This window comes from Oryx dammah, unplaced genomic scaffold (genome assembly GCF_014754425.2).
Source record: "Oryx dammah isolate SB20612 unplaced genomic scaffold, SCBI_Odam_1.1 HiC_scaffold_13, whole genome shotgun sequence".
NCBI classification, from domain to species: Eukaryota; Metazoa; Chordata; class Mammalia; order Artiodactyla; family Bovidae; genus Oryx; species Oryx dammah.
The window spans coordinates 5,766,010-5,792,363 of record NW_024070197.1 but is presented as its reverse complement, the minus strand read 5'-3'; the positions used below and the strand labels follow the sequence as shown (position 1 = coordinate 5,792,363).

The 26,354-nt window shown below is 41.6% G+C and overlaps 1 protein-coding gene and 1 pseudogene across 1 annotated transcript in view; one reads left to right on the top strand and one right to left on the bottom strand.

Moving 5' to 3' along the window:
* Positions 1-26,354, bottom strand: part of LOC120872041 (zinc finger protein 677-like) — an 80,646-nt gene that overhangs the window by 40,518 nt on the left and 13,774 nt on the right. The window contains exon 2 of the mRNA XM_040252192.1: positions 10,300-10,426. Coding sequence (XP_040108126.1) covers positions 10,300-10,426 — 127 coding nt within the window. The remainder of the gene's footprint in view (positions 1-10,299; positions 10,427-26,354) is intronic.
* On the top strand, positions 11,255-11,653 carry LOC120872979 (annotated as a pseudogene).

Sequence of the window (26,354 nt, the reverse complement as noted above, 5' to 3'; positions counted from 1 at the left end):
TTAAAAGGGTTGACTTTACACGAAAGGCCTTGCCACACTCATCACATTTGAAAGGTTTCTCACCAGTATGAACTGTCTGATGCCTTAAAAGTGTTGACTTTTCACGAAAGGCCTTGCCACACTCACCACATTTGTAAGGTTTCTCTCCAGTATGAACTGTCTGATGACGAGCAAGGTTTGAATTTTGGCTGAAGACTTTGTTACATATATCACATTTAAATAATTTCTTTCCTGTATGAATTTTCTTATGTCTCCTGAGGTCTGAGCTGTGAGTAAAGGCTTTGCCACACTCATTACATTTATAAGGTTTCTCACCAGTATGAACTGTCTGATGAGTTAAAAGCGTTGACTTCAGGCGAAAGGCCGTGCCACACTCATGACATTTGTAAGGTTTCTCTCCAGTATGAACCCTCTGATGACGAGCAAGGTTTGAATTTTTGCTGAAAACTTTGTCACATATATCACATTTAAATAATTTCTTTCCTGTATGAATTTTCTTATGTCTGTTGAGGTCTGAGCTGTGAATAAAGGCCTTGCCACACTCATTGTAAGGCTTTTCCCTGTGTGCTTTGAGTTCTTGTGTTATTCCTGAAGGATTCATAAAATCATTCCCATATATATTAGAAACACTTGTTTGGACACAAGGAGGAATTCTTTGAACTGATGAAAGTGAGAAACTGTTGTTGACAGAACTCTTAACTTCATTATATTCAGAAATTATCCCTCCAGTTTGAAATATCTGCAGTTTATCCTGAAAGATAAATCCAAACCTCTTTTCAAAGGGCTTGATGCCTGCATCCTTTCTATCATGCGAATCTCTTCCATTAGGCACATTTCCATTAAGGCTTACAGGTGTCCGTTTGTAATTTCTTTTGTCATCTCTCCTCTGACACTCAAAGTCACACATATTTTCCTGACTTTCCAAAAGATGAACATGTTTGATTTCACAGTTTTCAGGGCTTCCCAGCATCAATGTTTGGAATGTTTCTAGTTTATCACTGTTCACTTTGGGTTGTAAATGCTTGATCACATGTGTAGGAGAGATATCTATAAGATAAAAAGAATCATAGGTATCCTGCTCACAATAATTCAAAAATAAATGTTTCATGTTGAATATATACTACACCAAAACTAATACATGAAGTTATGAAACACCACAATGATCACCTTAAGTGTTTAGAAACACTAAAGGAATAGAATTCTTAACTTAAGAAAGCATAACATAAATTAACCGTTAAGGTAGCCTGCTTTTAAAAACCATATACCAAATACACTCACATTGGACAATCTTATGCCAACTCTCAAAAACAGTGTTTTTCTACCAGGACCCTTAGGAACGTATCAATCAACAGTTGTCTCAAATTGAAAAGAAAAATATTACACTATCATTTATTCTGCAAACTTACTGTACATAGATAAATTGTAAACAATATATTATATATTGTAACAGTAAATAATCCAAAACCACGCTTACCCAATTAATAGTTAACTATTCACAAGTGGTTGTTTACAATTGAAAACAAATGAGAAAATGAAGAATATGACTAAAACAATTTTTTGAAACAACAGTTTTCTAAATCTGCTATAGAACTACATACCCAAAAAGAAAAGGCATTTTACAATGTTAACAAGTAGTATGTGTCAGCTGTACTGCAGAATACATGCTAAAAGACCATCATTTGTAAATGACACATAAATTATGATGTAAAATATTCACCGGTATTCTAACAGCCAATAAACAATGCAACCCCCACCTATGTTGTTGTTGTTCAGTCGCTCAGTCGTGTTTGCCTCTCTGCAACACTGTGGACTGTAACGCCCCGGACTCCTCTGTCCATGGGATTTCCCAGGCAAGAAAAGTGGAGTGGGTTGCCACTTCCTTCTCCATGGGATCTTCCTGACTCAGGGATCAAACCTGCATCTTCTGCATTAGCAGGTGAATTCTTTACCACTGAGCCACCAAGGAAGGCTAATCTCTGCTGCTGCTGCTGCATTGCTTCAGTCGTGTCCGACTCTGTGCGACCTCACAGACAGCAGCCCAGTAGGTTCCTCTGTTCCTGGGATTATCTAGGCAAGAATACTGGAGTAGGTTGCCATTTCCTTCTCCAATGCATGAAAGTGAAAAGTAAAAGTGAAGTCGCTCAGTCTCTTAGTGACCCCATGGACTGCAGCCTACCAGACTCCTCCATCCATGGGATTTTCCAGGCGGGATTTCACAGGCAAAAACAGTGGAGTGGGTTGCCATTTCCTTCTCCATGGGATCTTCCTGACTCAGGGATCAAACCTGGATCTTCTGCATTAGCAAGTGAATTCTTTACCACTGAGCCACCAAGGAAGGCTAATCTCTAGCCAAGCACTATTCTTAATTACCTAGTTTAATGGCACCAAAATATAATAAATAAAAAGTGAGTGCTTTGTGTATTTATTGACTAGGGTCAGACACAATATTGCTGAAAAATGTTGCAAGTGAAACACATACAAGATATAATGTAGTTGAGGTTTAACAGAAAACAAAATTTGGAAAAGCCATTATCCTTCAATTAAAAAATAAATAAAATTTTAAGAAGATATAATGTAGACCTAGAACAAATAATTTCAGAATTTGTATGGAAATACAAAAAACCTTGAATAGCCAAAGCAATCTTGAGAAAGAATGGAACTGGAGGAATCAACCTGCCTGACTTCAAGGTCTACTACAAAGACACAGTCATCAAGACAGTATGGTACTGGCACAAAGACAGAAATATAGATCAATGGAATAAAAGAAAGCCCAGAGATAAATCCACACACCTATAGACACCTTATCTTTGACAAAGGAGGCAAGAATGTACAATGGATTAAAGACAATCTCTTTAATAAGTGGTGCTGGGAAAACTGGTCACCACTTGTGAAAGAAAGAAACTAGATCACTTTCTAACACCATACACAAAAATAAATTCAAAATGGATTAAAGATCTAAACAGATGACCAGAAACTATAAAACTCCTAGAGGAGAACATAGGCAAAACACTCTCAGACATACCTCACAGCAGGATCATCTATGATCCACCTCCCAGAATATTGGAAATAAAAGCAAAAATAAACAAATGGGACCTAATTAAACTTAAAAGCTTCTGCACAACAAAGGAAACTATAAGCAAGGTGAAAAGACAGCCTTCAGAATGGGAGAAAATAATAGCAAATGAAGCAACTGACAAACAACCAATCTCAAAAATATACTAGCAAGTCCTGCAGCTTAATTCCAGAAAAATAAACGACCCCATCAAAAAGTGGGCCAAAGAACTAAATAGACATTTCTCCAAAGAGCACATACAGATGGCTAACAAACACATGAAAAGACGCTCAACATCACTCATTATCAGAGAAATGCAAATCAAAACCACAATGAGGTATCATTTCACGCCAGTCAGAATGGCTGCGATCCAAAAGTCTACAAGCAATAAATGCTGGAGAGGGTGTGGAGAAAAGGGAACCCTCTTACACTGTTGGTGGGAATGCAAACTAGTACAGCCACTATGGAGAACAGTGTGGAGATTCCTTAAAAAACTGCAAACAGAACTGCCTTATGACCCAGCAATCCCACTGCTTGGCATACACACCGAGGAAACCAGAATTGAAAGAGACACATGTACCCCAATGTTCATCGCAGCACTGTTCATAATAGCCAGGACATGGAAGCAACCTAGATGTCCATCAGCAGATGAATAGATAAGAAGGCTGTGGTACATATACACAATGGAGTATTACTCAGCCATTAAAAAGAATTCATTTGAATCAGTTCTAATGAAGTGGATGAAACTGAAGCCTATTATACAGAGTGAAGTAAGCCAGAAAGAAAAACACCAATACAATATACTAGCGCATATATATGGAATTTAGTAAGATGGTAACTATAACCCTGTATGCGAGACAGCAAAAGAGACACAGATGTATAGAACATACTTTTGGACTCTGTGGGAGAGTGAAAGGGTGGGATGATTTGGGCGAATGGCATTGAAACATGTATAATATCATATATGAAACTAATCACCAGTCCAGGTTCAATGCATGATACTGGATGCTTGGGGCTGGTGCACTGGGATGACCCAGAGGAATGGTACGGGGAGGGAAGAGGGAGGGGGGTTCAGGATGGGGAACACGTGTATACCTGTGGTGGACTCATGTTGATGTATGGCAAAACCAATAGAATATTGCAAAGTAATTAACCTCCAATGAAAATAAATAAATTTATATTAAAAAAGATATAATGTAGATAAAGTCGTATCATGAAGAACATGACAGAATGTAGATATTACCTTTTTTAAACAAATAAATTTTGAGTATTTACTATAAGATATATACTACTGACAGCACTAATTTGCTTTAAAAGGCTTGAGGTAAATTAACATGTTTTTCTCTAATCAGGCAGGAGATACAACTAACTGGCCCACAAAGTGGTAAGGGAACCAGGATATGAATCTGAACCTATTGGGATGACCGAAAAAACGTATTTGTAAACATGACCACCCCCCGAATGAATAAACTAGAAAATATTAGAAAAAAAAAATCCAAGAAACTTAGAAGGAAAATATCAAGGAAGATACAAGACAGAAGTAGTCTGTTTATTATTCAACCATCCCATGTCAAAATGGGTTGTGAGTCATCATGGATGCACAGTGATTTAGGTCATGTCCTGAGAAACGTGTTCAATAAATGATCAGAGATTATCTTTACAGTGAGAATATGTAGAAGGTGGAGGGACATGATAGGTAAGAACAATGTTTCCATCCATATCAAGGTACTATGTGAAGACTCGTCAGGACTAAGAAAGGGCCTGCGTGGAGCATAGGGTACACAGGTTTATGTCAGATATCAGCTTGTGACTGCATGTCTTTGTGAAAATAAATGAGAGCACAAACTAATATACTGACCTTAAAAGAAAAGAACTGGTTCAGCAAGTTTATGGGCATTATACTATGGTTATGGGACAGAAACAAGAGAGATCTTAAAAGTGACTGTGATATATGGAGAAAGCAGGATAATACCTGTTATACTAATTACAATGTAATGTATCCAACTCTGAATTTGTAACTTACAACGGAATGTTTATATTCAAGAGAAACATAAACAATGTTCCAGGATATTGTGTAAGAATCTTATTAGCAGAAATCAGAAGGAAAATCCAGGAAAAGGCTATCTAAACCTGGGTTCCTCTGCCAAGTTCGATTAACCTCTCTATTGGACATTTACTTCGTTTCTTCTTCCACATGGTCATCTCAAGATCGAGGAGTATCAAAGGAAAGCAGGGATTGACACTGACTCTGGAAGACCTTCCCAGTTACAAAAGCCTTTCTGAGGCATCCAACTCTTTTTTGTAGAAAAAGGCTTTATTCTCCTAGACCTTCCCTGAGTTCAAAAGAGCAGATTCAAACAGTTACTAATACATTAAAGGACATTAAAGGGTCATTCCATGATCAAGTGGGATTTATTTCAAGGATGCAAGATTTCTCAATATCCACAAGTTAATCACTATGATACACCACAGTAACAGTTGAAGACTAAAAACCATATGATCATCAATAGAGGCAGAAAAGGTTCTGACAAAATTCAAGTGTCATTTATGATAAAAACCCTTCAGAAAGTCAGCACAGATGGACCCTACCTCAACATAATTAAGACTGTATATATCAAACACACAGCTAACATCATACTTAATAGGGAAAAACTGAAAGCACTCCCCTGAACAACATGAATGAGACAAGAATGTTCACTATTGCCACTTTTATTGAACATATTTTTAGAAGTCCTAGCCACAACAATCAGAAAAGAAAAAGAAATGAAAAGGAATTCAAGGTAAAAAAAATAAGAAGTAAAACTGTCACTATGATGCTACACACAGAAAATCCCGAAGATGCCACCAGATGACTACTAGACCTCATCAATGAACAGAGTAAACTTGCTGGATACAAAATATATAGAAAAGTGCTGCATTTCTATACACTAATCATGATATATCAGAAAGTGAAATTAATGAAACAATCCCATTCACCATCTCAGAGAAAACAATACAATTCTAAGGAATAAACCTACCTAAAAAGTCAAAAGAACTGTACTCATAAAACTATAAGCTGCTGATGACTGATACCAAAGATGACACAAACAGATGGCACAAACATATACCATGTTCTTGGACTGAAAGGAGTAACACTGTCAAAATGACCATACAATCCAAGGCAATCTACATATTCAATGCAATCGTTATCAAATTAACAATGACATATTTCATAAAACAAAGAAAATTTGTACCAAAATACAAAAGACTCTGATATCTAAAATGATCTTGAAAAAGAAGAACAGAGCTGGAGGAATCACGTTCCCTGAGTTCAGACTATACTACCAACTGACAGTCAACAAAGTGAAAGTGAAGTTGCTCAGTCGTGTCCAACTCTTTGTGACCCCATCGACTGTAGACTACCAGGTTCCTCTGTCCACGGGATTTCCCAGGCAAGAATTCTGAAGTGGGTTGCCATTTCCTTCTCCCTGAACCTGGGTCTCCTGCATTGTAGGCAGATGGCTTTACTGTCTGAGCCACCTGGGAAGTGGTATGATGATGGCACAAAACAGAAACACAGATCAGTAGAACAGGACAGAAAACTCAGAAATAAACCAATTTACTTAGAGACAATTTTTCTATAATAAAGGAGGAAAGAATATAGAATGAAGAAGTCTCTTTAATAAGTGATGCTGGGGTAAATGGACAGTTACATGAAAAAGAATGAAATTACAACATTCTCTAATACCACATACAAAACTCAAAATGTGTTAAACATCTAAATTCAAGACCAGATACTATAAAATTCATAGTGGAAAACAAATGCAAAACACTGACATAAATGTCAGCAAACTTTTTTTGAATCTATCTCTTAGTCATGGTAATAAAAGTAAAATCAAACAAATGAGACCTAATTAAATTTAAAACCTTTTTGCAAAGCAAAGGAAACCAAAAAAAAGAACAATAATTCAACTTTTGGACTACAAGACTATATATGCAAATGATCACGGACTCGATGGACATGAGAGATGGTGACGGACAGGGAGGCCTGGCATTCTGCGATTCATGGGGTCACAAAGAGTCGGACACGACTGAGCGAATGAACTGAACTGAACTGATAAGGGATTTATTTCCAAAATATACAAACAGTTCATACAGCTTAATATCAAAACAAACAAACAAACAACCCAATCAAAAACTGGGCAGAAGATCAAAACAGATACTTCTCCAAAGGAGACAAACAAATGGCCAACAGTCACCTGAAAAGATGTTTGACGTCTCTACTGATGAGAGAAGTGCAAATCAAAACCACAAAAATGTATCACCCCACACTGGTCAGAACGATCACCATCAAAATCTACAAACAATAAACGCTTGAGAGGGTATGGAGAAAAGAGAACCCTCCTACACTGTTGGAAGGAACAAAAATTGGTACTGCCACTTTGGAGAATAGTATGGAGGTTCCATAAAGAACTAAAAATAGAGCTATCACATGAACCAGCAATTCCAATCCTGGGCATATATCCAGAAAGGATGAAAACTAATTCAGAATGATACATGCACCCCAATGTTTTTAGCAGCACTATTTATACCAGTCCAAACATGGCAGCAACCTAAATGTTCACTGACAGACAAAGGGATAAAGAATATGTGGTACATATATACAAGGGAGTATTGTGAAGTGAAAGTAGCTCAGCCGTGTCCAACTCTTTAAGACACCAAGACCTGCAGCTGCCAGACTCCCCTGCCCATGAAATTCTCCAGGCAAGAACACTGGAGTGGGTTCCCACCTCCACAGCATAAAACACAATGAAGTAACGCCTTTTGCAGCAATATAGACAGACTTAGGGATTATTCTAAGTGAAATCAGACAGAGAAAGACAAATATCATAGGATATTATATGTTGAACTGAAATAAATGATACAAATGAACTTCTTCACAAAAGAAACTTACCAGAACAAAAAAACAAACTTATGGTTACCAAAGGGGATAGTACAGGATGGTGATGGGGGCAGGAAAGGGAGAGATAAATTAGGAGTCTGTATATTTACAAACTAATGTATATAGAAAATAGATAAAACAACAAGAACTTACGATATAGCTTAGGGAACTATATTGAGTATCTTGTACACTGCTGTATACCTGAAACACAAAACTGTAAATTAACTATACTTAAAAAGTGGAGAAGGAAATGGCAATCCGCTCTAGTATTCCTGCCTGGAGAATCCCAGGGACAGAGGAGCCTGGTGGGCTCCCATCTGTGGGGTCGCACAGAGTCAGACACGACTGATGCGACTTAGCAGCAGAAGCAGCAGCATACCTAAAAAGAATGGTTAAAACAAAAACACCTCTTGCAGAGATGTTCAAAAGATGTTTCACAAGGGTGTAAAAACTACTAAATGGGGGAAGCAGTCTATGAAACAAGACATGTTGACAAAACTGAATACTCACCAGCAAAAGAATTTACTTGGAACATTATCTTACACTACAGACAAAAACGAACTCAAAATGATTCAAAGACCTAAACGTAAGTCCCACATGTATAAAACACCTAGAAGTAAACGTGCAGGAAATGTTTCTGGAAATTGGACCCACAAATGATTTACCAGATATAACACCAAAAGCACAGGCCACAAAATAAAACCAGATATTAATAAATTGAACTATATCAAAATTATAAACTACTCTGCATTAAAGTGTAATGAGTTTGAAAAGACAATCAACAGTAAAAGAGAAAATATGTGGAAATCATACATCTGATAGTAAGTGAGTACAAAGAATATATCAAGAATTTTAAGAGGGACTGATCACCAGTTCCACCATAGGGACCATTCCCCAATCAATCATCCAACGCATTGCAAATACAAAACAGAAACACTAATGGTAACACAGAAATTTGAACTCAATGATAAAATTAAAAAATACCTACAATGCACAAAACAACAGTGCAGCCAATAACCTCATAGATATGAGAATGTGAACTTGGACAAAGTTGTCCTGGGATAAATTCCCATACCATTTACAGAGGCTAAATACATGGTCCTTGATACACATCAACAACACTGTCATGGTGCCCTTGACAGAGTCTCCAAAACCAGAAAATAATCTGGAAGGATGTATCAGGCTCTCGTGATACGTTCTCCCTCATCATCCTAGAACATACTGGCCACTCTACTGGATAGCTTCAAGTGGTGACTTTGTACACAGCAAGAAAATAACATTAGGAATAGTGTCTCATCACAGTTTTCTGTTACCTACTAAATCCACTCCACAAGACTCACCAGAGGCTGACAATTAAACATAGGTGGATTATCACAGCAAGGAAACCAGATAAACTTTCAGACCCTCAGGAATATATTTCAAAGACATTGAAGAGGTAAAATGATACAAAGTAAGGAGAATGGAACATCGGGAACAGCTGACATTCCCAGACTGGGTAGAGCAGCACAAGAGTAAAAATAATACAACATGAAGGTCAGACATTACAGCATCTTGAGATGGGACCATGCGCTGGACCTACAGATGGCAAGCTAGGAGCCCATGAGATTCACATATGCTCCCCTCGTAGGATCTAGGATCAAAAAGACAATCTCTCTACTCACTCATATTTTCCTAAGTTAACAACCACAGAGGATCCAATCCACCAACTTGTCCCACTCATAAACAGAAAAAAACAGCCCTTTTGAGATACTCGTTTTTCTTTATATGTTGGTAGTTTTGGCTATTTTACATCACTCCCCACTGTCCAGAGCTTTTTCTCAGGCTCCAATGTGGAGATAATATTCAGATCAGACACAGAAATTCTGGGACTCCCCTGGTGATCCAGTGGTTAAGACTCTGCATTTCCAATGCAGGGGGTGCAGGTTTGATCCTTAGTCAGGGAACTAAGATCCCACATGCAGCATGGTGCAGCCAAAAAAAAGTAAACAAGTAAGCAAAAACGAACAAGTAGATATTCAGCGTTATCAGAAGAAAGAAATCTAAAGTGCTGTGGATTTTTTTAAACACTGAGCCAAAAGTCAAAAGGTAGAAAGTAGGAAATCGGGTTTTTTGGCATTTCTTTTAACATTTGCTACTGAGCTTTGTAGACAACCTCAGATATGACATGAAACAGACACAGCATCTGAAGAGGGTCAGTTTAACCTTGTGAAGCTGTGTCATGCCTGAGTCACCAGAACTCTCACATGAAAGACATCAGGGCCTCCCAAGGGGCACACAAGGAAAATGCAGATACCCAAGGGCAGCTCCGGAAGGAAGTCATGCTCACCCACAGACAGCAGGTTCCTGTAGGTCTCCAGCATCACATCCCTGTACAAGGCCCTCTGAGCAGGGTCCAGGAATTCCCACTCCTCCTGAGTGAATTCGATGGCCACATCCTCAGAGGTCAGTCGTTCCTGAAATGAAACCACATGTCACCAAAAGGGCCATGAAAACTTCTCATTTTCATGCAAAAGAGAAAGGGTGGTAAGGGGCAAGGATTGACTTGGTTGAAGTATGTGTTCTAACAGACCCGTGCAGAGGTATCTGGAGAAAGTATGGATCTCTAATTTTAATTTCTTATGCTTTTTCCTAAGAACTTATGAGATCCTCCAGTTAATATGGATTTTTCATCATTGTTCAAAATCCATGAAATATATAAAAATAAAGCTCAACACTGTTTTGGCTATACAGAAGTGTCAGATATTATGTTCTACCCAGTGAGTGCAACTCATTATCTAGATGAGGTACAGCATGAGTGGTGTCTTCAGAGATGACAAAGTCCACGGCACTTTTAATGCAAAGGCCAAAATTTTCAGGTATGATGTTGATAACAGCAGCAAGGACCAAAAGTGTCTGAAGGCTTCCTGTTGCTCTAAATTACTGTAGTATTACTCTAAACATTAAATAAGTACTTTACAGGCAAGAACCTATCATCAATATAATAGCTTATTAAAGAACCATCTGTTCCCACCTTAGAGAAGAAAACCTGTTGTCACAGACACTGAGAAACTCGACTCAGATCAAGAAGGTAAGAAATGTTACATGAAGCACCTGAACTCAGAAGCTTGGGCTCAGCAACTGAAGCTTAAACATCTAACAGTAATACAGACAACATTACAAGTCCTTTGACAGAGGGCTCCTAAAGAAAATTTGAAAGAAGTCCAAGGTGAGCCTCCTCCCTGCCCCTCTGTCTTCTCTGCAGGGGGAGCAGCTCTCTGGCCTCAGGCCTTCATTCCTTGAACATGGACGCCTGTGCCAAATTAGTCCCTACCCCCTCCCTGATTGGGAGAACCTCCCCCCTGTTGACTGATCACTGTCCACAGTGGTGGTGAAGGACTGGAGACACTGACTGATGAGAGCCACAGTAGCTTGGCAACCCCAGGTTCTCGGACCATCTCACTTATTCCTAGCCACAGCTTCCAAACCAGTACCATTTCAAAGGACTTTGACACAGCAACCAAGTTCCCTGGAGCTGGAGCTGCCACAGCACGGGTGGCTGGCTTCAGGGCTGGAAGTGGGACTGTGTTCGGGAGCTTCATCACGGTTATGCCAGGAACCCTTCTCTGAAACAGTAGCTCTTCTATGCCATGGGCTTGGCCCTCTCAAAGGCCAGGGGGCTCTTTTGCCTGATGGTGGTCTAGCTCATCTTCTTCACAATATGAAGGAGCTGTTTCCACCTCCCACAGTTCTTTCTCCTGTGTCTGCCCAGTATGTTCCCTTTCCTGGAACTCCCCAGGCAGCCTGGGGAAAGTGGTGGGCTCAGGGTTTGACGGAAGGAAAACAAATAAATATTGTATTAATATGAAAAAAAAAAAAAAGTTCAAGGTGAAAAATGTGGAATGGCATGAAAAAGGTCATCATAGACGCGGATACAGAAACACAACTGTTAGTAATTTACTACTTAAAACACTAACAGGATTGTTTAGAAAATTTCAAGGCCACAGAGTATACTGATAACATAATTTCAACTGAAAAAAAAGGTGATATGTAGTTTTTAAATCATGATGTCTTCTATCTAAACCACAGACTTGCACATGCATGCATACTTATCTAGAAAAAATTAACTGACATGAGAGGATTCATCTTTTGACAGATTTTTTGGACAATTTTATATCATCCTTTTATTCACATGTATTTCAGCATCCTTCAGATGATAAATATGTATCCTTTGGACTCAGCTGAGTTTGTCAACAGGATTCTATACTAGGCTACCAAAAGAAAACTGGTAAAAACATTAAAAAAAAAAATACTTGAACTCAATTCATAATAAAATTGCCATATACAAAGTTACAATTTTATCCATTTAAATTTAGATAGCAAGGCATTAACAGAAGCCAAAGACTTTCTTTGCTTTTTTTTTTTCCATTAATAAAACAGTGATTTGAAATTAGAAGAGTCGTTAGATTATGACAAAAAAGAATTATCACAACAGCAAAGTAAAAATACTTCTCGGAGAATTAAAAATCATGGCAAAAAATAATGTGGAAAAAAAAATAGTTATTAAGCAAGACTATCTGAAGAAACATCAGGATAGGAAGGAAACATTCAATACATTCCTTCTGAAATTACAGTGGCACGAAAGGAGCTGTCCAGGGTGCCTGTCTTTCACCACCATACGATGCACAGGATCAGGGGCCACTAGAATAAGTAAAAGGAGGTAAAACCCAGGGCAAGAGACACAGAGTTTGTCAGAGAGTTGAAACAGGTAGTACTCACAAACCTAAGGACATGGAAAGGTGAAAAGTGAAAGGATGGAAAAAGACAGTTCATCCTAAAGAGAGCAGGGGAGACTGTTATATCAGACAAAATAAACTGAAGAAAAAAAAAAGTGCAATGAGATAAAAATTATATAACGAAAAAATGGTCAATTTACCAAAGAGCTGTAACAAGTAAAAATATATATACATCTAACATTAGATCTCTCAGAAAAATGAAGCAAACATTGAACAGGCATGTACAGATCACATGGCCCAACAAAAGCAGAAAACACATGTATCTCAAGGACACAGAAAACATTCTCTATGAGACCACATGTTAGGCCAAAATTAACCATTTTAAGACACTGACACCATAAAAGTATCTTCCCTAACAACAATGAAATAAACACACAGAAAAAGAAAATTCCTCACATGTGGACATTAAAGAACTCACTCTTACACCACAAATGGGTCTAAGAAAAAAATCACATGGAAATTTTAAAATACATGGATCAAAACGAAAAGACAAAATTACAAAATGTATAACACAGAGAAACCACTGTAGTAAAAGGAAAGTCTGAAAGGTTAAATGCTTACAGTAAAAAAGAGAAAACATCTTAAACCTGAAATCTATTTTTAGACCTCTAGGAAGTAGAAAACGGAAAACAAACTAAACTGAAGTTTAGCAGAAGGAAACATGTAAATAAGAAAGATTAAACCAGAGATACAATAGAAAGTAGAAAAATATAAAAATCAACAAACCAAGAGTGGATGTTTTGAAAAAACTGTATAGGAAAACCCCCACCCAGACTAAGGACAAGAGAAAAAACTAAAAACAGATATGAAATAGGAGTGATTACAACTCATGTCAAAGTTTCTAAAGATAAGGAAGTACTATGACCAATAATGCCTATAAGTGACAGTATATAGGAGATACTGGCAAATTCTTAGAAACATACAAACTATTTTACTTATTAAGAAATAAAAAAATTGAGAAGTGCTGAAAGTGAAAGTGTTAGCCACTCAGTTGTGTCGGACACTTTGTGACCTCATGCACTGTAGCCCACAAGGCTCCTCTGTCCATGGAATTTCTCCAGACAAGAATACTGGCCTAGAGAGCCATTCCTTTCTCCAGGGAATCTTCCAACCCAGGGATAGAACCTGGGTCTCCCACAATGGAGGTACATTCTTTATGATTTGAGCCATCAGGGAAGCCCATTATAACTAGCTAGATTTAAAAAACGGTGAGAAACCTCTAAGAAAAATACACGATGAAATTCCACCAAACATTTACAGAAGAATTACCACTAATCCTGCTAATTCTATGGAGCAAGCACGGTTCTAATAGTCTGCTGATTTCCCAAAGACACAAGAAAGGAAAACTAGAAACCAATACCCCTGATGAATACTAATGCAAAATTAAAATACTTGCAAATAACTTCAACACATAATAAAAAGATCTGGAGAAACACACACAGAGAACAAATGGAGGGGGGAGGGGAGGAAGGAGAGGGTGAGATGTATGGAGAGAGTAACATGGAAACTTACATTGCCATATATAAAGTAGAGAGCCAATGCGAATTTGCTTACTGACTCAGGGAACTCAAACAGGGGCTCTCTAACAACCTTCAGGGGTGGGATAGGGAAGAAGATGGGAGGGAGGGGACATATGTATACCTATGGCTGATTCATGTTGGTATTAGGCAGAAAACAACAAGTTCTGTAAAGCAATAATCCCTCAATTAAAATAAATAAATAAAAAGATCTGACACCATGACCAAGTGGATTTTATTCATATAAGGCAAGAAGTCAACATACAAAAATCAATTAATATGACACACAACATTAAGAGATTAAGGGGGAGAAAAACAGGATCATCTCGATGCAGAAAAAAAACATTTGACAAAAATTTGACAACCTTTCAAGATGGAACACTCAACAAACTACAAACAATAAATTATACCAACATCAACATAATAAATGCCATTATGAAAAGAGCACAGCAATGGGGAAAGAATGAAAGCTTTTCCTCAAGGACGCACACTCTGCACTATACTTCAACAAAGCACTGAAACCCTTAGAGCAATTAGATGAGAAAAGGAAATCAAAGGTCTCCAAATTGAAAAAGAAGTAAATGTATCTTCTTTCCCACATGACAAAGTTACATCAGTAAAAATCATAAAGATCACAAAAGAAACATGTAATATCAAAAAAGATTCTTTAATAACCACACAAAGGGTCAATCAACCAATTAACTCATTTTCAAAACTGTCATGACAATCTTTGTAGAAGCAGAATAAAACATGGTGAAAGTCATAGAACTATTCAAAGAGCAAACAGCAAAACTCTTGAAGAAGGAAGATGGACGTCTTTCTATTTCAACACCTATTACAAGGTAATCAAGGTGATGTGGTACTGGTATAAAAACAGACAAATAAACCAACTGAACAGAACACAGTACTCAGAAATAATTCTTTGTATATATATGTAAGGTATATTCACAAGGATGTCAAGATACACAAAAGGGAAAGGACAGGCTCAATTGATCTGATTCCCAGATTTTACCAGCTATTGTGCATACTAACACCTGACTTCCACGTGCGGTTTCCTTACCCTGGTTGACAGAGCAGACAGCGCATCCAGATAGGCCCTAAGCAGTCCCTGCTGCCCAACAGCACTGAGACCCTGTTTCCAACCCGTGGGTGAGAAGCCCTGCCCAGGACGGTGCCCAGGGGAGCCTCCTCACAAGGGCCAGGTCACCAGGTCATGGGGAGATGGGATCTAAGTGGAGACAACAGGACCTGAGGGAAGGCCTCGGGTGAGTGTGCTTGTACAGGAGTCACACAGGACACTCCAGAGTCAGACACGATTAGTGAGTCCAGAGAAGAGCATTTCAGGAAGGACAGACTAAATATGACCTTACCTGAGAAAGAGCCATGCCTCGATCCTTTTCTTTCCTCTAAACTTCAGGGCTTCCTCAGGCAATACGAGTCTTCAGAGGTCTATCATGAAAGTGGAAAACATGCTGTTTAATGCTTACAGTCAACACATCCCCTTCCTGAGCCCCAACAACACACACACAGGGAAGCCCTCCCCATGAGGAACAGACACTCCCCTGTGGCCACTGTCTCAGGAGGGAATCAGGACAGTCAACTTCCTCAGAGAGACCAACCTGGGACTTTCCCACACTTTCCCTCGGATCACACTCCCCTCCTGCTGAGACTTCATGTACACAGCAGCAGGAGGCACCTCCGCGGACCAGGCAATCTCCTTCAGGTCACACAGCAGGCCCCGATCCATCCCCACTCAGAACAGAGCACCCCCTTCCTCAGCCCAGAACTCATCCCTCAGGACTAGGAGGACTCAAGAGTCCTGATGCTCAGTGAGGGATCCAGACTGGAATCAACTGGCCATCTTAAACATTCTCAAGCTGTAGACCAACACAAACTACCTGAAGGGGAATCTCTGTTCAGAGGGTACAAAACATGTGTGTCAGGAGCCGCGTTACGCATTACTGACAAAATGGAGGCACGGCCCCAGGATGAAGGAGTTAGGTCTTGTGATTCTGACTTTTTTCCGTTCCTCAGTTGAGTTGACTGAAAAGAATCTTAAGGTGCTTACTGTCCTTGAGAGGAGCAGGAGAAGGCACAAAGCCTTCTGCAGTTGTGCCCAGAGAATAATCCATAAAGTTAACCACTGATATTTGTTCAAGGGTCTTTACAAAGAGTGTTCCAGGATGATCACGTAGGCTGCAGCTTGAGGCCTTGGGAAGGACTATCATCTGAGACCTATTTGTGAGGGAAATGTTTATGGCAAAGAAAGTTTGCTGAATTTAGGGTTTAGGAATAATTAAGAATAGTTAGAAGCTAAAAATTGAAGGAATGTGGTAGTGCCAGCATGTTTTACTATATCTTATACAGATTAGGAATTGCAGAGATACTACTAGCTGCTGCTGCTGCTGCTGCTAAATCGCTTCAGTTGTGTCCAACTCTGTGCGACCCCAGAGACAGCAGCCCACCAGGCTCCCCCGTCCCTGGGATTTTCCAGGCAAGAACACTGGAGTGGGTTGCCATTTCCTTCTCCAGTGCATGAACGTGAAAAGTGAAAGTGAAGTCACTCAGTCGTGTCCAACTCTCAGCGACCCCATGGACTGCAGCCTACCAGGCTCCTCCGTCCATGGGATTTTTCAGGCAAGAGTACTGGAGTGGGGTGCCATTGCCTTGTCCTTATTAATAGCTAGAAGCCTTTTTAGGAGTTAGTGAGCTTAGGATACTAAGGGCAAACAGGATTTAGAAAGATAAGAAACAAACTGAGGAATGTGGTATGCAGCCCAGACATAAGCATGAGTTACAATGTAATCACAAGTTAAAGTAACCAGGATTCTGAGAGAATCGCTGAAGCAGAAACTCTGTTTGAAGAGCAACGATGTTTCATGGAGACAATAAATCTGGGTGAGGAGAAACTGAAAATGCCCAAACTCTGACCTAATGCTTTTGTCAAACCATGAAAGAGAATCTGAAGTTTGAAATAAACATGCAGTCCTGAACCTTGCGTCAGAGGCTACATCATTCTCCGCCGACACCACTCATCTCTTCAGGCTGATTCCCTGGCTGCTGGAGCTGGACTCCGGCACATGTGTATGCAAAACGCTTCATCAATGAAACATGAAGCCTGGACTGAGCACCATTCAGAGGAGAAAAGCACCCCCCAACTCTCTTTTTCTTTCCCAGCCTTACTAAGGTGTAACTAACAAAAATGGTATAAATGTACTGTGTACAAAGTGATCATGTGATAGACTCATACACTGAATAATTATTATAGTGGAGTAAGTTACACTTCCACTTATGACTACACTGTATTATTTCTCTCTGGGCGAATTTCAAGGATAAAGAAACACTACCGGCAGCATGTGGTACCTCAGATCCCCAGAACTTACTTATTTTACAAGGGAAAATCTCCATTCTTTGACTACCAGTGCCCCATTTCCCCCTCCACTCAGCTCCTGGTAACAGCCTTATTACTCGATGGCTCTATGAGTTTGACAATTCTAGTTTTCACATAGGGTCTGTCCTCCTTTGTCAGGCTTATTTAACTTGGCATAATGTTCTCTAGGTTCATTCATTCTGGCATAAATGCAGGATTCTTGATTTTTATATTTATATACAGAGAAAAAATAGTTCATGAATATACAGTATATAATAAATATTGCTATACCACACTTCTGTAACCTATTCTTTTGTCAAGAGACATCTGGGCTGTATCTATGCCTTGGCTACTGCAAATCCAGTCATACTCATGGGACTGTGGACATATCCCTGAAAAACTGACTGTTTTTACTTTGGATATCTATCAGAAATGGGTTTGACAGACTGTAGGCCTGTTTTATCTGAATTTGTTTAAGAACTTCCATTTTATTTTCCAACATAGCAGTACCATTTACATTACCACCAACAGTGCAGTTAACATTCCGTGTTTTCTGTACTGTGCCTGTATGTGTACTTATTTTGGGAGGGACAGGAGTGGATAACACAGCACCCAGCCTGGGAGCAAGACAGTTGCAGCTGCATCTTCTAGAGGACAAGCCTCCAGGCTGCAGATCACTGTGGCATCACTGCCCTCTTGATTTTTCAGAGCCATCCTCCCCTATGTCACAAAACTTTATGAGTCTTCTCAGGTTGGGCCCAGAGATCCCTACCGAGCAGGACCATCTTATAACAAGCATTCTGTGATCTTAACCTTAGTACTCCTATTTTCCCAGCGGGACTCAAACAAACTTACAAACTTTCATGGTGTCCAACAGAGTGTCCACAGAGCCCATAAGGAGCCTCTAACCCTCGTATACTAACACAAAGCATTCCAAGCCCTGATAGCTCATGCATGAGGCAAAATACAAAAGAGGACACCCAAGGATCCACAGACACAAGACACAATATTTTCATTTACAGCGAGTGATCCAGGTCAAACATCGAAATCTCCAAAGACTATGAAAAAGAGGGATAATTCCAATGATGCACATGGCCCACTGAGACCTCAGCATCTTCCAAGGAAACACTCCAGATTCTTTTGGTATCTTCCCAAATGCACATGAACCTTTCTGCACTGGCAACCCCAAGTACACAATCATACGAAAGTTGATGCAAATAATGACCTGAGATTTTCCCTGTTACTCGATGGTGCCTGCCTGCTGAAAGAGCCAACAGAAGACAGGGAATGGAGTGGATGCTGGGGGCACCTGCTAGAACCAGCCCCTCAAGCCCAAGGCTCCCATCCTCCTGCACCCACAGCTGCCTGCGGGCTCAGCCCAGGCCACAGTTCTAACAGTGGAAAAGACTTCTCTTGGCTGAATTCCACATCCTTCATTGTTGCTCACGCGTGGTCACACAAGTTGTCAAATCAAAACTGTGCAGGCACATGTCAGCCTCAACACTGCTGTCCCGGGGAACACGAGCTAAGGCAGTAGAACCTCAAACCACTCCATGCAGGCTCTCCAACAAACCCGCTTCCAGGTGCTCCAGCCTGAATGGAAACATTCTCTTCCAACAGATCCACACACCCCTTGTCCCTGCAACTACACTTGGGATGGGTGCACGCCCCATTCACTGGGCTCACCTTGATGCCCCCAAGTACTGCCACAACCCTCGTGCAGACCCCACCAGGCTCCCTCCGCTTTCCCCATTTGTCTACCTCTCCTCCCTGAATGACTGGACTAAGCAAGACTAAAGCACACAGGGGTTTCCTAGCAAAGGGGGTCACAAGAGGAGTGCCCACGAGCTACCACTCAAAGGGCACTGCACATGCAGTATGAAAATCAAGAGACTGGCCCTCCTGTGAAAGTCTGCCACCACCTGGGGACATTACGGAGTCCACGTACAAAGGCATTTGAGATGAGGAAGTCTCAAAGCAAGGGTCTCCAGGTCTCACTATCTCCTGTTTTCTCCACTCACACCTACTTGGAAGATATTCTAGCTCTTGCGGGGAGCAGGGGGCAGTATCTCCTTCCTGCCCCATTAGGTTTTGGATTTTTGCTCATCCTCAGTGCACTGAAATCACAACACTGACACGGAGCACATGAACTCCTAGATGGCAAAGCTGCTGTCCACGATGGTGACTGGTCCTGGATGGACAGAGCTTAGATCTGGGGCCTGCAGAGGATGAAACCCAGTAGACTAAACATGGGGACATCTTAGACCACTGCTTGAGGACACCAGTTCTGTAGGGCTTTTCAGGACTTCCTATATTTCTTGGCTCATCTTTGAGTAATTAAGTACTCACATGGGGTAAAGATCAATTACAGCTGAAATGTCCAGAACATGGTAAACATCTTCATCACCTGCCCTGTTCTCTTGGTCTTCCCTGAGGATTATTAGGCCCAACCCATAGTCCTGTCATCTAAACACATTTCCAATAACAGGTACTGCAGCCACGCTGGGAAGAGGAGGAACACTATGAGCCCTGAAAAGAGGGGAACCAGGAAGGACTCAAAATAACCCATGAAGAAGGGCAATAATTTCTGCTGATGGTGACTGATACACAGGCAATAAACCTGGGTAACATGAGAGAGACTGTTAGGAGGGGATGGGGAGACCTCCCTGAGCCTAGACTTGAAGGGTGACAAAGGGCCTGAAGCACAGTGACCTGAAGGTGAGAAAATGAAGTACAATGTGAGACAGAAATGGTATTTGGAAACAGAGAAAAGGTTTTTGGTATTTGGAAACAGAGAAAAGGTAAATGAGACCAGGACAGGCTGAACCATGAGCAAAGGGTCAACTCCCAGGATGAGGCTGGAGACACTGACAGGGCCCTGAGCTTGACAGAGGGCTGTGGAGAAACAGCGAGGAGTCAAGCTTTTGACCCAAGAACAAATGAAAGCCAGTGGAGGTCTGAACGTCAGGATGTAAAAAAAAAATCTCCCTTCAGATTGAGCCTTAGTCACAGAAGTCATCTAATTCTGAGCCTATGATCCTGCCTCCATCCTAGTTTTCCTTTTCATTTTTCATTCAGGGAGGACTGGGATCTATTTAAACTTCTCATTACCACCAGAAACTCCCTCCAGACCAGAACTGCCACACACAGACACACAGCCAATTGGCTAATCATTTCAGGGGTCAGTGTTACTCACGCTCAGAGATTCCGGTCTAGTCTCTCATCTGCATGTTACAAGTAGGCTCCCTCAGGCCCAGAGAGAAGCCATTTATGAGAAGGTCTGAGCTGAGTGAAGAGAACCGGGTATAACTGAATAATGAAATGGGAGGCTGAAGGGCAAGTGGGCCAAGTTTGTCCTTATTGCCCATCCCATTTAAGACCAGGAACATCTGTCATGTATCTGAGCAAAGGAAACTTTTTTTTTCAAGATTGAGTCAAACTGATACCAAGCAGGTAATTCTTTATTATACGATTGCAGTAAAATATTTTAAAAATACAGAACTGCAAATATATATCCACTGGTACAAAAAACATTGTAAGGGTTCAGCTTGGAAATAGGATCTGAGCAATCTTTTTCATTATGAAGAGAGAGGCTCTGTTGGAAGGTTCCAGGTCAATCCAGCCCATCCTTCCTCATTTGCACAGAAAAGTCACAAAGGGACCTGAGGGAAACATCTTCACATCACCGCACAGCTCACTTTTTTCACTGATCATAGAAAATGGAGAAAGCAGACCATTAGACTAACCAGTTAAATTGGTTTGTTTTTTCTTCTTCTTCTTTTTTTGAAAGGAAAGAATGAAGCACTTTGTTGGTTTTATCATGTTAAATGTTCTTTTATTTTGCCATTTCTCAAAGAAATGCCTTTAATTTCACAAGATCTAATGTCATACCTCCGTTATTCTCTGGTAAAGAGCTGAGACCAGAAATATCCATTTGCGTGTGCACACAAAAACACATACACACAATTCATGTCTTTGGTAAAACCACAGTCGAAAATATGTCTATTTTCTTACAAGATGTTGAGAGGGTAACAGGCAGGAAGGCCAGGGGTCTCCAAATGGAGGAAATAGGCTGCAAGTGTCAGGCATTTTTATCTCTTTTGGCAGGAGGAAACAAACTGGGTCTCCAAAGGGAGGAAATAGGCTGCAAGTGTCAGACATTTTTCTCTCTCTTAAGCAGCAGGAGGAAACAAATTAGCAATATTTTTTTCCTTCGCTATACAAATCTAAAAGGAGGTTTCTCTTAAAATACTGTGTTGTCACAATGACACCTGGGGTCAGACTCTCAAGACAATCAGGACTGAAGGTGCCTGGGGGTCCCCACACAAGCTCCTGTCCTAATTACACCTGAGGAACCCCAGGTATTAATAACTGTGGGGGGGCCAATCCATTGATTTCCTTTTAGATACTGGGCAACTTACTCCATGCTTACTGAAGCCCCTGGCCCACTTCCTTCCCAATCTGCTTCCGCAATGGGACTGTCTGGACGAGCCAAAGGTATTATTTCAGTTATTCTTTATGTTGTAGCTGAGATTGTGCTATTTTCACACGAGTTTCTGATTATGCCAGTCTCCCCCACCCCTTTTGGTGAGGAATATACTGAACAAGGTCCATGCCTCTGTTTTCATAAATATGGAGCCCTCCCTTTCTCTCCCTTTAGTTAACAAAATTTAAACCCTAGAGTATGGGATGATGGAAAATTTGTTTCTCCTTGCATGAAAGCTTTTAAGTTACAAATGGCTGTGTTAGGGGAAGCACACTGATTAAAACCGCCCACCCTGGCCAGGCACCATAGTAACCATTTGCATGAGCTGTTTTATGACAGGACATCCTGATAAGGAATACGGAACTAATGAACCACCACCAACCGTAAGAGTTCGGGAAAGGTCGAAAGGAGACACGGAGTCTCTGTCCACTTCCCAGAATCTCTCTCGCTAGCATCCATCTTGGCTGAGTGATGCGTGCGCCACCAGGAAAGACTCCGAATTAGAATGACTGGCCAAAGACCACCCAGAAACTAATCTCATCACCATAAAACCTGAGACTGCGAGCAATGCGGCAGAGCAGTTCTCCTGGGTTCCCTTACCCTACGGCTCTCCACTCGGGTGCCCTTTCCCAATAAAATCTCTTGCTTTGTCAGCACACGTCTCCTCAGACAATTCATTTCCAAGTGATAGACAAGAGCTCAGTTTCAGACCCTGGAAGGGATCCCCCTTCCTGCAATAGTTGCTCAAACTCCTGCTACTGCTGCAGCTTCTTCCATTTGGGGGCCCTGGATCAGACATCTTTGGTATGAGGGTTAGGAGAATATGTTGACTCACCAATATAAGGACAACGCCCCTTGTCAGCTCGGAAGCAGTTATGGAAAGAAAACGATGCCCCTTTTCCCTAGGCTACATAATTCTTCTAAAAGAAAAGGGGGGACTGAGAGGGTAACAGGCAGGAAGGCCAGGGGTCTCCAAAAGGATACTCAGATATCGTTCCCCTAATCTATGTAAACAAAACTATTTGTATGGTAATCTGCCTTCTACAAGATTCAAGTTAATCATTGTATAGCCTGGGATGAATCATCTGCTGCCAAGATTATCCCAAAATGCATTTTATGGATGAGGGGCCTGGTATCATTTTAAAACCTTCCTTTCCTTCATTAACAGACTGCTAGTGACTATAATGGCACCCACTCAGGTACTCTTGCCTGGAAAATCCCATGGATGGTGGAGCCTGGTAGGCTGCAGTCCATGGGGTCGCTAAGACTCTAAGAGTCAGACAGGACTGAGCGACCTCACTTTCACTTTTCACTTTCATGCATTGGAGAAGGAAATGGCAACCCACTCCAGTGTTCTTGCCTGGAGAATCCCAGGGATAGAGGAGCCTGTTGGGCTGCCGTCTATGGGGTCGCACAGAGTCGACTTAGCAGCAGAAGCAGCACCTCCATTCTTAACCCTCTTCCACCTCCCTCCTCACCAGATCTCTCTGGGTTGTTCCAGAGCACTGGCTTTGGGTGCCCTGCTTCGTGCACTGAACTTGCACTGATCATTCTATTTTACATACGGTAATTTACATGTTTCAGTGCTATTCTCTCAAATCATCCCACCCTCAACTTCTCCCACTGAGTCCAAAAGTCTGTTCTTTACATGTGTCTCCCTTTGTTGCCCTGCATGTAGGATCACTGGTACCATCTTTCTAAATTCCATATACATGCATTAATATACAGTAGTTGCTTTCTCTTTCTGACTTATTTCACTCTGTATAATAGGCTCTAGGTTCATCTACCTCATTACAACTGATAAAATGTGGAGAATAATCATATTTAGAAAAGGATGAAAAGAGTAGAACACTGGAAACTAAAAAACTTATTTCTTAAGTTAAAAATGAGTACAGAAACTGAATGAATTAAGACCTATTCCAAGCTACAAAAAGCACCATACATAAAGAAAGGAGAAAATGTGAATCCGATTTTTAAAAAAAGTGCGTTCCTTTAAAAATGCTACCCAATAATGATACAGTGGATCAGAATCTGCCTGACAATGCAGGGGACATGGGTTCTATCCCTGGTTCAGGAAGATCCCACAAGTACAAGCAACTAAGCCTGTGCACAACTACTGAGCCTGTGCTTTAGAACCTGGGAGCCACAACTCCTGAGCCCACGGCACAGCACAGCCAAAAAAATACATTAAAAAAGAAAAGCTACCACAGAGTGACACCCTACAGTCAGTCATTTTTTGCCCCAGGTCTCTTCTTCCCTGACCTCTATCTCATGATAGGACAAGGGAAGGGCGTCACTAACAACTCAGTGAATCAAGCCACTGCCCCAGGCTCAACAGGGTTTGCAAATGAAAGTCATCTTCTGCCACAACTAATAAAAAAAGACACAAGCCTTATAGACAGGATTTTGATATTCTCAGCCTCCTCTGTATAACCAAAAAAATCATCTGTATCCAAATAACTGGCCACACCTGGATCGAGCTTACCCCTCTGTTCACCTCGCTCCCTATTTCATCTGGGTCTCGGTGTCTCTATCTCTCCCTCTGCTCTCCTGCTGTTCCTCTCCTATTTCCTCCCTCACACGTGTCCTGTCCAGGCTGCTGCAATTCGTTCCCCCTCGAAATGCTGTCTCTCCCCAACCCTCCTGAGTCTTTCAAAAATCCATACCTATGTCTGCCTTTCTTCCCCCATTTCGGCTAAGGAGACGCGAGGACAGAGGGGCTGGGAGGGAGGGGGCTCAGGAGCGGGGCGGCCTCGCCGGAATCCCAGGACCGGGGAGAGGGCGCGCGGCCTATCTGGGCTCTGCCTCCAGCGGTCGAGAAGGCGACGCGGCGGGCGCGACTCCAACTCGCGAGAGAGGGCTTTACTTGGCGAGGCCAGAGGTCAAAAAGGGTTTTAAGCAGGAATATGTAGCCAGACGCGGTGTCTACGCGCACAGAGGGCCGAAACGGCCTCAGCAACACTTAAAACCCAAACGAAAAGATAACGGGGCCGCAGCGGCAGCGGCAGCGTTTATTCCGGACCGAGCACCGGGTGCCAGGGTTTTCAGGTCGCTGGCAATTCCCACACCATGAGGACGAGTGAGCGGGAGCGGAGGTGGGGATTGGAGGGGTAGAGAGCTCTGCAAACTTACTCTAGAAGGAAGCATAGGCGCCGCTCAGGGACCTCGGCTCCGCGCTCTTCAACTTCCGGCTCTGTGGGAAAGGGCTTTTTGTATTAGAGCCGCGGCTTCCGACCAGGGGCGGGGCGAGCACCCGCTGTGCGCAGAGTTCTTGGGAGGGGCGGGGCGCGGAGGGGGCGGGGCCTGTTACTTTGACAGCATTAAGTTACTGTCTGTAACACTGCTCAGGTAAACGCTTCAAGTCTGTCGGAAGCCAAGATACTTCCTCTTAAGACTAAAACGGCTTATTCTCAATAAAAAGCTGTTTTCAACAGCATGTTGTGCTCAGATCCTGCTAGTGAGGCTGAAGCAATTCAGGGATCTGGGGACTTGCGCAGTTTTAAGAAACAAGAATGGGACTAGTCTCTATGTTACAAATACAAAAGTCTGCCTGGGTTCGGTTCAGTTCAGTTCAGTTCAGTCGCTCAGTCGTGTCCGACTCTTTGCGACCCCATGAATCGCAGCACGCCAGGCCTCCCTGTCCATCACCAAGTCCCGGAGTTCACTCAGACTCACGTCCATCGAGTCAGTGATGCCATCCAGCCATCTTATCCTCTGTTGTCTCCTTCTTCTCCTGCCCCCAATCCCTCTCAGCATCAGTCTTTTCCAATGAGTCAACTCTTCGCATGAGGTGGCCAAAGTACTGGAGTTTCAGCTTTAGCATCACTCCTTCCAAAGAAGTCCCAGGGTTGATCTCCTTCAGAATGGACTGGTAGGATCTCCTTGCAGTCCAAGGGACTCTCAAGAGTCTTCTCCAACACTACAGTTCAAAAGCATCAATTCTTCAGCGCTCAGCCTTCTTCACAGTCCAACTCTCACATCGATACATGACCACTGGAAAAACCAGAGCCTTGACTAGACGGTCTGGACCTTAGTCGGCAAAGCAATGTCTCTGCTTTGGAATATGCTATTTAGGCTGCTCATAACTTAGAAATGGGCTTTTCCCTACTCATACCCTACAGAACAGCAAACTTAGAATAGTGCTGAGTTCAACAAACTCAGGGTCAGTACCTGGGTGTCTGAGATGGAGGACTTAAGGGATGTGATCATTTGGGTCACTAACCACAGCCTTTTAAG